Genomic DNA, 13661 nt, shown 5'->3' with positions numbered 1-13661 from the left:
AAGAACAGTTTTTTCCTGAAGGCCATCACTCTGCTAAACAAATAATTCCCTCAACACTGTCAAACTATTTACTAAATCTGCACTACTATTAATCTTCTCATAGTTCCCATCACCAATCTCTTTCCACTTATGACTGTATGACTATAACTTTGTTGCTGTTATATTGCTGGCAATCCTTATGATTTATATTGATATATTGACCATCAATTGTGTTGTAAATGTTGTACCTTGATGAATGTATCTTTTCTTTTATATACACTGAGAGCATATGCACCAAGACAAATTCCTTGTGTGTCCAATCACATTTGGCCAATAAAAATTCTATTATATTCTATTCTGTTCTATTCTATTCTATTCTATTCTATTCTATTCTATTCTATTCTCTACTCTACTCTACTCTACTGTACTCTACTCTACTCTACTCTACTCTACTCCTAGGATAGGCTGACAGAAGCAAAGTCAAAGGGTGTATCTGTAGCACCTTGGATGAGGGGTATGGGAGTTTGAAATGCAACCCATCTGGGTTCAAGAGACAAGGCAGCGGTAGAAAGTTGTTCTCGTGGCAGACAGTTACGAGCTTTAGGCTCAAAACGAGCTGTCCTCTTGAGCAGGGCTCTCCAACCTTAGCAACCTTAAGCCCGGAGGACTTCAACTCCCAGAATTTCCCAGCCAGAGTTAAAGTCCTCCAGGCTTAAAGTTGCCAAGGTTGGAGACCCTGCTTGCTTTGGAGTCTTTACTTGAAGAGGGGGGTGTTTCTGGAATGCTGACATTATGTCCAGGATGTGAGGGATCTGTAAATATTTTCACGGCCCTCTTTTTGATTTGTGCAATATACAGGTTCTCAATGGAAGGCAGGTCGGTAGCAATAGTTTTTTCTGCAGTTCTAATTATCTTCTGAAGTCTATGTCTGTCTTGTTGGGTTGCAGAACCAAACCAGACAGTTATAGAGGTGCAGATGACAGGCTCAATCATTCCTCTGTAAAAGGCTCCTCTTGAGCCTGAAGTCCTGAACAGGCATCGTTTGTAAGTTTATTTGATCTGCAATGAATTTCCAACTGCTATTGCCTTATTGTTTTCCCAGAAAAAAAATGGAGGTTTTTGACAGTGTTGTCATAAGCAGGCCAGCATTACGCACCAACTGGCAAGGTTAACACAATATCACATGCGTAAGTGATACAGGATGCCCTTATTATGGAGATACAACGTTCGCTATAGTATCATCAAGCTGGCTCTTTTCCAGCAAAATGGTGCTATTGACAAGCTCAATTCCCCGTTACTTTCAATGTACTTGCCTTGGCAACAGTGTTTATTAATGGATCATTAGGTTTATGTTCTGTCTTTATGCACACACATGTACACACACATACACTGTTCCTGCCTTCGATTTTCTCTGCAACGGTTACCCTGTGAAATGGGTTAGTTTGGAGAAGAGGAACTGGCTCCAGGTCACCCAGTAGCTTTCATGTCTTAAGGGGAAGACCAGAATTCACTGCCTCCTGATCTCTAGGCCAGTACCTTCCCCACTACACCAAACTGACTGTGAACATATAAGTGGTTTGTCGTTATCTTTGTCAAGGGGGCTTTTCAACTTTGCAGCCTAGTCTACAGCTTGGGTTGTATGTGTGTTTGTGAGTGGTCTCTTGTCCAACACTTAATCAGCTTTGACCCCACTTAGCATTTCAAGATCAGCTAGGTACAGCCACTTGCTGGATCACAAGCCTTTAATTATATACAATTATCCTTGGACAATCACTCACGCTGTCAACATTTTTCTCGTTGTTTTTCTCATCTTGTGCAGTTATTGTGTTGGGAGATGAGCAGCTATGTAAATTGCAATGATAACATTTTTTTATTAATATTTCCACCCTGAGAACTATGTTCACTTTTTATGGCAAAACAACACAGAATCTTGTGGCACTTTAATAGTCCCTGCACGAGCTTTTCTAGCTCACCGTCTACCTCAGTGATTGTTAACCGTTTCGGTGCCGAGTGCCCAAAGCGTGCGCATATGCTAATGCACGCCTGCGTGCCCGAACCCCCAAAATGCAATGCGAGCGCCCCCACGCATGCACACGTGTCCCCCCCTCGCCCTGTTTTGAGCCTGGAAAGCCGCCTGCACCAACCTGGAAGCCAAAACGGGGTATGGGGGGCGCAGCGCGAGGCTCCCCCATGCCCCATTTTGGGCCCGGAAAGCCTCCTGCACCAACCCGCACTCTCCCCCTTGCATGCGCATGCACATCCCCTGCATGCGCCCCCCCCCCCCGTGCATACACGGTAGATACTTTTTTTAAAAATTTGCATTTATATCCCGCCCTTCTCCGAAGACTCAGGGCGGCTTACACTATGTCAAGCAATAGTCTTCATCCATTTGTATATTATATACAAAGTCAACTTATTGCCCCCCCCAACAATCCGGGTCCTCATTTTACCTACCTTATAAAGGATGGAAGGCTGAGTCAACCTTGGGCCTGGTGGGACTGGAACTTCCAGTAATTGCAAGCAGCTGCTGTTAATAACAGACTGTCTTAGCAGTCTGAGCCACCAGCTGGCCCTTTGAAGACCAGCTGGCCGGCAGGCGGCACATGTGCATGCATGGTGGAGCTGGGCCGGGGCAACAGCAGAGAGGGCTCTACCCCATCCAGTGCATCGACTGTAGTCAGAGAAAAATATTATTTTCTACATCATATACAGAAACTAAACACACATGTGGACATGTGGCAACTGCCTGCAGGCTAACAAGCTAGTAGAGACAAAGAAGCCCAAGGATATAATACTGAAAGAGTAGAAAAACAAGAAGAAGATCAAAATATCTCTTCCTAAAAGTGACAGAAATACAGTTTTGGCTTACGGCTTACACATCAGGCTAATTATTTTGTTCATTAGGGTTTGTTCCTAGCAGAAATCATCACTGGCCAGATTCACATGATACATAGCAAGAAAGGAAGCATACGCTGGATTCTTGCATTAACAATAACAAAAATAAACAAAAGCGAACAAAACAAGACAGGTTTGGGCTCAACTCAGTGTGTACACCTAACCGTAATCATTCTTACAATGTTTAGCATAGTTGCTGCATGGGTTTCCTTGGTCTGATTGGTTAAATTCTCTAAAGCAAGGGGTCTCCAACCTTGGCTGCTTTAAGACTTGTGGACTTCAACTCCCAGAATTCCTCAGCCAGCTTTGCTGGCTGAGGAACTCTGGGAGTTAAAGTCCACAAGTCTTAAAGCTGCCAAGGTTGGAGACCCCTGCTCTAAAGTTTAACTGATCGTGTCATGGTTTCTTCACAGCAAACAAAAAATGTGTTTGACGCTCCCAGTCCCTTTTCCGGTGGTGATGGAGTCCAGGATGAAGATCTCAGCACCTTGGCAGTGTAGGACCCTGCATTAAGTTGATCAAGTTCATGTTGAGCCTCTAATCATCTTCATTTAATGACCCCCACAATCCTTTGCGGGGTGGAGTCTGGGCAACTGAATAGAGCTAGCAGGGTGTTTTAATGGCCGGATACTCTTCCTCTTGCCAATGCGGAGTTTTGTTCAGCAGATCTATTCTCAGTGTGCCCAGAGAGAGAAATATCTGCCTCTACCTAGGATCGAACTCACAGCCTTCTGATTGTGAGGTGAGAGCTCCACCTCTAGGCCACCGCACCACTCCATGTTGAGCCTCTAATGTTAGGGATAAATTTAAAAGACAGTTCTGAAAGTAGCATGGCAACTCCCTGTCAGGAACAGGGAGTCCTTGACCTATGACCTCAGTTGGGTTCAGAATTTCCATTGCTAAGCAAGCTGATTATTAAAGGAGTTGCAGAGTTGCACTTGATTTTATGACTTTTGGTTACCGTTCTTAAGCAAATCACAGTAGTTGTTAAGAGAATCATGTGGTTATTAAGCAAATCCAGCTTCCCCCATTATTTTGCTTCTTGGAAGCTGTCTGGGAAGGTCACACATGGTGATCTCATGACCCTTGAATCAGAGATGAAATGCTCCCGGTTCGGACCGGATCGCCTGATCCGGTAGCAATGGTGGCGGGTGGTTTGGAGAACCGGTAGCAAAAATCCCTGCACCCCCCCCCATACCCAGCTGAGCCGTGCGATCTTCAGAGGGTTTTTTCCTTTACTTCTAAAAGCATTTTTTCTTCAGCCAAAGAAATGCTTTTAAAAGTAAAAAAAAAGTCTCTGATGATCGCGCGGCTCAGCTGGGATCATCAGAACCTTTTAAAAGCATTTTTTCTACAACCTCTTTAGCCGAAGAGGTTGTAAAAAAATGCTTTTAAAAGGCTCCTCTGATGATCCCAGCTGAGTTGCCTGATCACCAGAACTTTTTAAAAGCATTTTTTTACAACCTCTCCAGCCGAAGAGGTTGTAGAAAAAATGCTTTTAATAGTAAAAAAAAAAAAAAAAAAAAGTTGGCCACGCCCACCCAGTCACATTACCCCTCCCCCCACCAAGCCACACCCACAGAACCGGTAGTAACACATTTTACATTTCACCCCTGCTTTGGATGCTGCAGTCTTCCTAAATGCAAACCAGTTGCCAAGCGCTCAAATGTTGCTCACATATTTGTGGAGATACTGTGACAGTCCCTAAGTACAAGGGCTGGTAATCAATAGCCTTTTTTTCAGAGCTGTTGTGACTTCAAACAGTTGCTAATGAATCGTTGTAAATTGAGGATTACCTGTCCAATCCAAATTAAATATCTGAAAATTTGGGTGGGGGGGGGGAGGCAAAGGGCAATTTTTTGACAGTTCCTGGTCATTGAATAACTCTAGAACTTAACAATTTTCTGTCACTTCAACCCAACCCTTTAGGATCCACTTCAGTGGTGAAATCCAATTTTTTTTACTACTGGTTTCTGTGGGCGTGGCTAGGTGTGTGTGGTGTGGCTTGGTTGGCGTGGTGGCAGTGGAAGGATACTGCAAAATCCCCATTCCCACCCCACTCTGGAGACAGCCAGGGGTGGCCTTTGCCGGTTCTCTGAACTTTCTGCTACCAGTTCTCCAGAAGCTGTCAGAACCTGCTGGATTTCACCTCGATCCACATCTATAGACTGGAAGGAAAACAACTTTTCTATGCCTCTTTTTTTTTGTTTTTAAACAGGGGAATGTAAAGATCTGGAGTCATGTAAACAGTGCACTGAAGGTTCTCCTTCCCAGAATATTACAAACTGCATTTGGAAATACTGTCAGGAGCCTCATGACAAGCCAGGTGAGTCAATAAAAAAAAATGCTGGCCAAATATTTGCATTGCATACTTCATTTTACCATTATTACCACTTTACCGTTATTGCATAAATACTCAGGATGCAATTTTACACCTCCCTGCTGCTCTTGGATACCGACCCTGTGACAACATACATATAACGTTGCTAGGTTTTGTGCATCAGCACCCAAAAAAAATACGTCAGAAGATGACCAGTGCCATAAATTAGTTTGAATGACTGTTTAGGCCATTATTATAGAATGCACTTCTCTGTCTTATCAGCACAGGCTTGAATTTTTGGTCAGAGTCTACTGGCATCTTATCTAAATGGAAATGCTGCTCAGAATAAGCAGGGTTCAGGTCACCAATGTCCAGAATTGATGAATGCTGTTGGACAGGATAGGGTAGGATTGGATTGGATTGGATAGGATAGGATAGGATAGGATAAGGGGAAGGGACCTTGGAGGTCTTCTAGTCCAACCCCCTGCTTAGGCAGGAAACCCTATACCATTTCGGACAAATGGTTATCCAATATCTTCTTTAAAAGCTTCCAGTGTTGGAGCATTTACAACTTCTGGAAGCAAGTTGTTCCACTGATTAATTGTTCCAACTATCAGGAAATTTTTCCTTAGTTCTAAGTTGCTTCTCTCCTTGATTAGTTTCCACCCGTTGCTTCTTGTCCTGCCCTTTGGAGAATAGCTTGACTCCCTCTTCTTTGTGGCAGCCCCTGAGATATTGGAACACTGCTATCATGTCTCCCCTAGTCTTTCTTTTCATTAAACTAGACACATCCAGTTCCTTCATATGTTTTAGCTTCCAGTCCCCTAATCATCTTTGTTGCTCTTCTCTGCACTCTTTCTAGAGTCTCAACATCCTTTTTACATCGTGGTGACCAAAATTGGATGCAGTATTCCAAGTGTGGCCTTACCAAGGCATTATAAAGTGGTATTAACATTTCACGTGATCTTGATTCTATCCCTCTGTTTATACAGCCTAGAACTGTGTTGGCTTTTTGGGAAGCTGCTACACACGGCTGGCTCATATTTAAGTGATTGTCCACTAGGACTCCAAGATCCCTCTCACAGTTACTATTACCTCCTTGTGAGGACCTCTTTTTTTTTTTTGCAAGGACAAGCTATCAACTGGCAGACTGCAACTTCTAACAGATTAGCCTTCATGGCCAGTGGTGACAGATGCTGAAAGTTGTAATGGTCCACAAGAGCCACGTTAAGGCCAGCACTCTGAAAATCCTTCTATTTTATGGGAACATCTAAGCCATCTCAAGATCTGAATGTCTTTTGGTTTGCAACTGGCTTGTTGCCCTGGCTACAGTTCCAGGATGGGAGAGATAGCCCGAAGCTATAAAAGAACAGCCTTTGCTGTCTATTGATTTTTGAGACCTGGTGCTTGTTGCTAGTGAGAATTGCTGGCCAGTATGGATTAGAAACTGAGAGTTTGCATTCAAGAAGTAGGGAGAGTTATGTTAGCTAATAGAACACAATATTTGCAGCTCAATGTTGAACTGTGGATCCTTGTTGCTCTCTGAGCTTGGTTGTTTTCTTGCAGACATTTCCTTACCAAACTAGGTACCAAACTAGGTAACATAATCAGTGCTGTGATAATGTTACCTACAGAGGTGTTATTCAGCCAGTTACGACAGGTTCTAGCGAACCGGTAGCGGAAAAATTGAGTAGTTCGGAGAACTGGTAAATACTAACTCTGGTTGGCCCCTCCTCTGCCCGCCCACCCCTTCCATGGGTCCCCACGTGCCCCATTTTGGCTCCCAGGGGGCTGCAGGGAGGCCCAGCCTGAAAGGCTGGGGCATCCAATCGATCTATTCGCTGCCTCCCAGCTTTCCAGCTGATCAGTGTGGTCAGTCTATTGCTATCTCCCAGGTGATCGGCTGGGTCTTCTTTTGTTGCCCTGCACAGGAGAAGAGAGCTCGAAAGCAGGTTAGTAGGGTAGGAAGGGAATGGGGATTTTGCAGTATCCTTCCCCCAGGAGCGGGGAAGGAATGGGAATTTTGCAGTATCCTTCCCCCAGGAGTGGGGAGAAAATGGGGATTTTGCAGTATCCTTCCCCCAGGAGCGGGGAAGGAATGGGGATTTTGCAGTATCCTTCCCCAGAAGTGGGAGAAAATGGGATTTTGCAGTATCCTTCCCCCAGGAGCGGGGAAGGAATGGGGATTTTGCAGTATCCTTCCCCCAGGAGTGGGGAGAAAATGGGGATTTTGCAGTATCCTTCCCCCAGGAGCGGGGAAGGAATGGGGATTTTGCAGTATCCTTCCCCCAGAAGTGGGGAGAAAATGGGGATTTTGCAGTATCCTTCCCCCAGGAGCGGGGAAGGAATGGGGATTTTGCAGTATCCTTCCCCCAGGAGTGGGGAGAAAATGGGGATTTTGCAGTATCCTTCCCCCAGGAGCGGGGAAGGAATGGGGATTTTGCAGTATCCTTCCCCCAGGAGTGGGGAGAAAATGGGGATTTTGCAGTATCCTTCCCTCAGGAGTGGGGAAGGAATGAGGATTTTGTAGTATCATTCCCCCAGGAGTGGGGAGGGAATGGGGATTTTGCAGTATCCTTCCCCTGCCACGGCCACCAAGCCACGCCCACAGAACCGGTAGTAAAAAAATTTGAATCCCACCACTGGTTACCTAGTTTGGTAATGAACTATTTGCAAGAAAACAACCAAGAGAGTAACAGGGACCCATAGATTAGCTTATTTTCTTATCCAGCTTCAGGATAAGAACTCCAGCTTCTTCTAACAGACTCCAGACCTCTAACACTCAGATAGCCAAGCAAAAGATAGGCATCTTCCTAGACCCAAAGCATTTGGAACCATTCTTAAAAATTGCCTAGAAGAAGCAGCAGTAGGAGCTTAGCTATTGGGAATAGGTGAGCCGCTACTGTTGTTTCTTTTAGGCGATTGGGTCTAGGAAGATGTTTAATCATCCAGGTCATGGTTGTCCCAAAGGTGCTTTTCATAAGGCAATTTGGGATTTCTTGGTTTTAAATGCTTCTTGGTTGAATACAAAGTTGTGTTCATATTGGATGCTTAGAAGACTGCAAGCATAAATCAATGAAGTTGCAGGGAGCATAAAGGTGAGTCTTACTGTTCTAAGTTGAGCCCAAGAGTATTACTTTTTAAAAGTGGCTTGGTAAAGGTAAAGGTTCCCCTCGCATGTATGTGCTAGTCGTTCCCGACTCTAGGGGGCGGTGCTCATCTCCGTTTCAAAGCCGAAGAGCCAGCGCTGTCCGAAGAGGTCTCCATGGTCATGTGACCGGCATGACTTGATGCCATAGGTGCACGGAACGCTGTTACCTTCCCACCAAAGGTGGTACCTATTTTCCTACTTGAATTTTTTACGTGCTTTTGAACTGCTACGTTGGCAGAAGCTGGGACAAGGAACGGGAGCTCACCCTGTTACGCAGCACTAGGGATTCAAACCACTGAACCTTTCTGATCGACAAGCTCAGTGTCTTAGCCACTGAGCCCTTAGAGTAGTTCCTTATAGTAGTTATACGGAGTAGTTCCTCGATTAACCCTGTAGAACAGGTCAGTGTTTCCAACTTCCTGTTGCCTGAGTCTGAATGGTTTGTAATAGTGATGAGCTTTTAAACTTAGGAGAAGAAGCATTTCACATCATCCCCCAAAATGGCTGTTCTCTTAAGTCACAACAAATAAAAATGACAGCCACAATTTCCAGACTTTGGATTTCCATGGATTCAGAGCAGAAGGCCCTTTAGTGCTTCTGCGTTTTGCGGGAATAAACCTAATTAGAAAATCTCTCTTTTTTTGTGAAAAAGAGACAGCATATTAACAGCAGGAGTTAGTTCTTCATTCTTCTGGCGACAACAGCTTCAGTTGCCATTTTGGGGACAGAAGTAGCTGATAGAATTGCTTTTGCTTAAGACAAAGCAAAACGATCCAAATGCTCACTTTTAAGTCAAAAATGAGGTAGCAACCATGTCTTTTGTGTGTGAGGAACGTCTATTGGTCTTTCCTCAACTCATGTGGTTACTGTTGTGACCCAGGCCCAAGTAGATAGTAGGAAACTCAGTAGTTCAACTAAATTAAAGCAAATTCCTCCCAACACAATTCCTCAGTCCTATCACCAACCTTGGTCCAATTAGGCACACTGCCAAAGGCCTTTCTTGGCAAAAGTTCAGAAGACACCAATACAAAATAAATGCAAGAAGATGAAGCTATCAGTGTTGTTTTCCGGCAAAGCCCAAACACCATTGCTGGTCTTTTAAGCCTTATGGGAGGGGGCCAATCATCTCTTGGCCCTACTCCCGAGTTGTCCTTTTCGCTTGAGCTGCTCTTGCCTCTGGCAACTCTTCTCATGCGTGCATTAGGAACAGGCTCCTCCTGTTCCTCTGCCTCACTACTGTCAGGCTCTGGAGGCTCTGGAGTCTGCACCTCACTCCCCAATGGCCCTGGCCCCACCTCAGCCTCCGACGCATCCGGGCCTTCCCCAGCCTCCAGGCTCTTCCTCAGCCTCATTGCTGTTTGACTCCGTTGCCAGCTCCACAGGCTGCTGGTGGACCACAACAGTTGCTGCTCACCGGAAGGAATGGGACAACTCACTGCAGCCAACTCAATGGCCATCTCGTCATGGCAAACTTAACTGCAGCCAATATGCCTGGCCCTGGCCAACCTGGTACAGCCATCTTGCCACAGCCAACTTGCCTTGGAACAATTCCACACGGGATAACTCAACATGATAAATATTATCCACCACTGTTTCTTTGACATTCTTTCCATTGACAAAAATGGAAGTAATGTAGCAATAGCATTTTGATTTATATACCACTTCATACGGCTGCTTTTACAGCCCCCTCTAAGCGGTTTACAGAGTCAGCCTATTGCCCCCAATGATCTGGGTCCTGATTTTACCCACCTTGGAAGGATAGAAGGGTCAACCTTGAGCCTGGTGAGATTTGAACTGCTGAACTGCAGCTAGCAGTCAGCCGAAGTAGCCTGCAGTGCTGCACTCTAACCACTGCACCACCTCGGCTCCTCTGACAATAGTGTTGAAAAATGTAGAAGAAACAGTGGCAGATAACATTTTTTTTTTTTTTACATTTATATCCTGCCGTTCTCCGAAGACTCAGGGCGGCTTACAGTGTATAAGGCAATAGTCTCATTCTATTTGTATATTTTTTACAAAGTCAACTTATTGCCCCCCCAACAATCTGGGTCCTCATTTTACCTACCTTATAAAGGATGGAAGGCTGAGTCAACCTTGGGCCGGGCTTGAACCTGCAGTAATTGCAGGCTACTGTGTTCTAATAACAGGCTTTACCAGCCTGAGCTATTCCGGCCCTTTATTTATTGCATTGAATTATCCCATGTGGATTGTCCCGCAGCGAGTTGGCCATGGCAATTTGTCCTGCAATGAGTCGGCAGTAGCAAGTTGTCCTAGACCCCCTCATCAGGTGCTCCCAAGCGAAAGATGGAGACTTCATCCCTTCCCACCACCGTTCCTTTGCAACTGGTATCTGGAGGCATTCTGTGGATGATGGTCCTGCAAACCACAATTAAAACATGCCATAGCTCATTGTCATGAGCGAACCCAGCCAGCCTGCTTCTGGATTACCATGTATGGAAGAAGAAGAAATAAAAACTGTGGCTTGTGATTGCGCTCTGTTTCAACACTGCCTTCATTTGTAGGTACGGGGAGCTGTGTGAAGAATGGAGAGGCGTTGAAGGAGAAATGTTCATTTTTCAACACTACTGTCAGCTGTGAAGGTAATCCTTGGGCGAGGATTTGTTAGAAGGCCTTGCAAAACCTACTGTCTGTATTATAGGTTTTACTGATTTGTGGAGACCAGACAACAATCAATATCCAGAATACAAATTCTTGAAAGTAAAGGCTACGGATTGGAAAGTTCTTTGTCCATGTAGGTTGTGTCTTCCTTCATGAATCAGAATGCTTTGTCGCTTGTCATGGACAGCAACAACTGGACCACGATGTTGGATACTAGGCCTGTGCTCAGGTCTCCTATGACTAATTTCCGCTTCACCATATAATAAACCAAATGCACATAGAAAGTCTGAACCTATAATCCTGCAGGGGTGTCAAACTCAATTTCATTGCGGGCTGCATCAGGGTGGTGTTTGACCTCTGGGGTAAGCGTGGCCAGGGTGGGCGTGGCCAGCTCGACGTCTCTTATGTCATAGGCACCTGTGGTGGCCTGAGTGCTCTGCCAGCGAAAACGGGCTCCCAAGCTCTGTTTTTTGGCTGCCAACAGCCTCCTGCAACCTTCTGCCACTGAAAATGGAGCTTGGGACGGTCGCCCTCCCGAGCTCCGTTCTCACTGGCAGAAGCACTGCAGACCAGTCCTTCTTTGTTTCCAGAGCAGTCCTGTAGGTCAGATCTAAGTACCTCACGGGCTGGATCCGGCCCTGGGCCTTGAGTTTGACACCCTGGGTCTACTGCAACCTTTGAAATCGGATGCAAATTTCTACACGGTGATTCTAGTGTAAAACAGGGGTGAAATGCTCCCAGTTCGGACTGGATCACCCAAATAGTGATGGCGGTGGGTGGTTCAGAGAACTGGTAGCAAAAATCCCTCCCCCACCCCCATTCCCAGCTGAGCTGCGCGATCATCAGAGGGTTTTTTTTACTTTTAAAAGCATTTTTTCTTTGGCTGGAAAAATGCTTTTAAAAGTAAAAAAAAAGCCTTTAATGATCGCGCGGCTCATCTGGGATCCTCAGAGCCTTTTAAAAGCATTTTTTCTACAACTTCTTCAGCTGAAGAGGTTGTAAAAAAATGCTTTTAAAAGGCTCCTCTGGCGATCGCAGCTGAGTTGCCTGATCGTCACAGCCTTTTAAAAGCATTTTTTACAACCTCTTCAGCCGAAGAGGTTGTAGAAAAAATGCTTTTAAAAGTAAAAAAAAAAAGTTCGCCATGCCCACCCAGTCGCATTACCCCTCTCCCCACCAAGCCACATCCACAGAACAGGTAGTAACGAATTTTACATTTCATCCCTGGTGTAAACATTGTAGTAACTAGAACTGTCTTAGTACAGAAACTCTGTGTTGGGGTGCATCACACAGCTGCATGTCCCACCATCCCACAAAGGATTTTTATAGAAATTGTCACTCATTTTCTGTTTTTAATGTGATTAAGTATTGAATTGGACACAATGTGATTTAAACCTAATTTATTATGTTTTTCTGGAACCGCTGATTATTATTATTATTATTATTTTTGCCCTGGCCTTCCTTCTTCTGGCTCACTGCAAAAACGGCAGGGAAAAGTTATTTATCCGTACTTGAGGCCCTTTAGGTTAGCCCCATCTCAGAAAAATGGAGCTAAAGCACCGCACAAGATTAGATGATTGGTTAAGATGCTTCTCTGGTAAGAAATTTCTAATGGTTTTACAGGTAGTCCTTGACTTACGACCTTGGCTTAGTGACTCTTCAAAGATAGGACCGACCTGAAAGAGGTCATACGTAGGTTCAGAGGTCAATGGTTGGGCCCCTTCTGTGGTCACATGACCAAATGTCACATGACAACATGGCCAATTTATGGATGCTTGCCGTATCCTGTAGTCACATGGCCATGTTTATTGAGAGTTTTCCCAAAACCTGGCATTTAATCCTGTTTTTCAGCCAAACTGCACCCATTGCGGAACATTGGTTCGCTTAACAACCACAAATTCACTTCACAATTACAGTGATTTGCTTAACCGCCACAAAAAGAAGCATCATGAGACAGGGTTCGGTCATATGACCGACTCATTTTATGACTGTAATGGGCAGGTTTCTTTCGGTCATATGTCAAGGACTACCAGCACTTAGATTATTTTCTGATAGCGTATGGAACAGAGGTGGACATCTTTGCCTTTCTTCCTGATAGCTATTTCACATTTGGAGATTTTGCTGAAGAGGTTGTAGAAAAAATGCTTTTAAAAGCCTCTGACAATCCCAGCTGAGCCGCGCGATCATCAGAGGCTTTTTTTTATTTTTAAAAGCATTTTTTCGGCCAAAATGTTTTAAAAAGTTAAAAAAAAAACAAAAAAATTCTGATGATCTCGTGGCTCAGCTGGGCATGGAGGGGGGGGGAGGATTTTTGCTACCAGTTCTCCGAACCACCCGTCACCATCGCTACTGGATCAGGCGATCAGGTCCAAACCGGGAGCATTTCACCCCTGTCTCTAACCCATTTTTTCCCTTGCTATACAGTGGAGGCTTTTTTTAATCGATCCTTTTTTACAGAACAAAAGCGAACTACCACAGAGCATCCCCACCCAACCACAAAGGCGCTTCTACAACCATCTTCCAAGGAGCCGAAGAAGGTTCCCACGCTTGGTAAGTCATCTGCGTAAGTTTGTTTGTTTACATTGGAAGAGGAAAGGCTGAGTTGCAACTATTCACATGGAAAAATGTCAAGCAACATCAAAGCTCTTCCAAACGGGTCCTAATCGGGATATTTCTGGCAAGTGCTTACATCAGGGG

The 13661-nt window shown here is 44.9% G+C and overlaps 1 protein-coding gene across 2 annotated transcripts in view; it reads left to right on the top strand.

Moving 5' to 3' along the window:
* The window catches only part of CD164L2 (CD164 molecule like 2), an 87259-nt gene that overhangs the window by 10879 nt on the left and 62719 nt on the right, over window positions 1–13661 (top strand). For both annotated transcript variants that reach the window (XM_058196516.1, XM_058196517.1), the window contains exons 2-4: window positions 5093–5200; window positions 10868–10945; window positions 13422–13514. In XM_058196516.1, the coding sequence (XP_058052499.1) occupies window positions 5093–5200; window positions 10868–10945; window positions 13422–13514 (279 nt within the window). The remainder of the gene's footprint in view (window positions 1–5092; window positions 5201–10867; window positions 10946–13421; window positions 13515–13661) is intronic.

Source organism: Ahaetulla prasina, chromosome 10 (genome assembly GCF_028640845.1).
Source record: "Ahaetulla prasina isolate Xishuangbanna chromosome 10, ASM2864084v1, whole genome shotgun sequence".
NCBI classification, from domain to species: domain Eukaryota; kingdom Metazoa; phylum Chordata; class Lepidosauria; order Squamata; family Colubridae; genus Ahaetulla; species Ahaetulla prasina.
The sequence above is the reverse complement of the archived record's forward strand: the minus strand, read 5'-3'. Positions and strand labels throughout refer to the sequence as shown.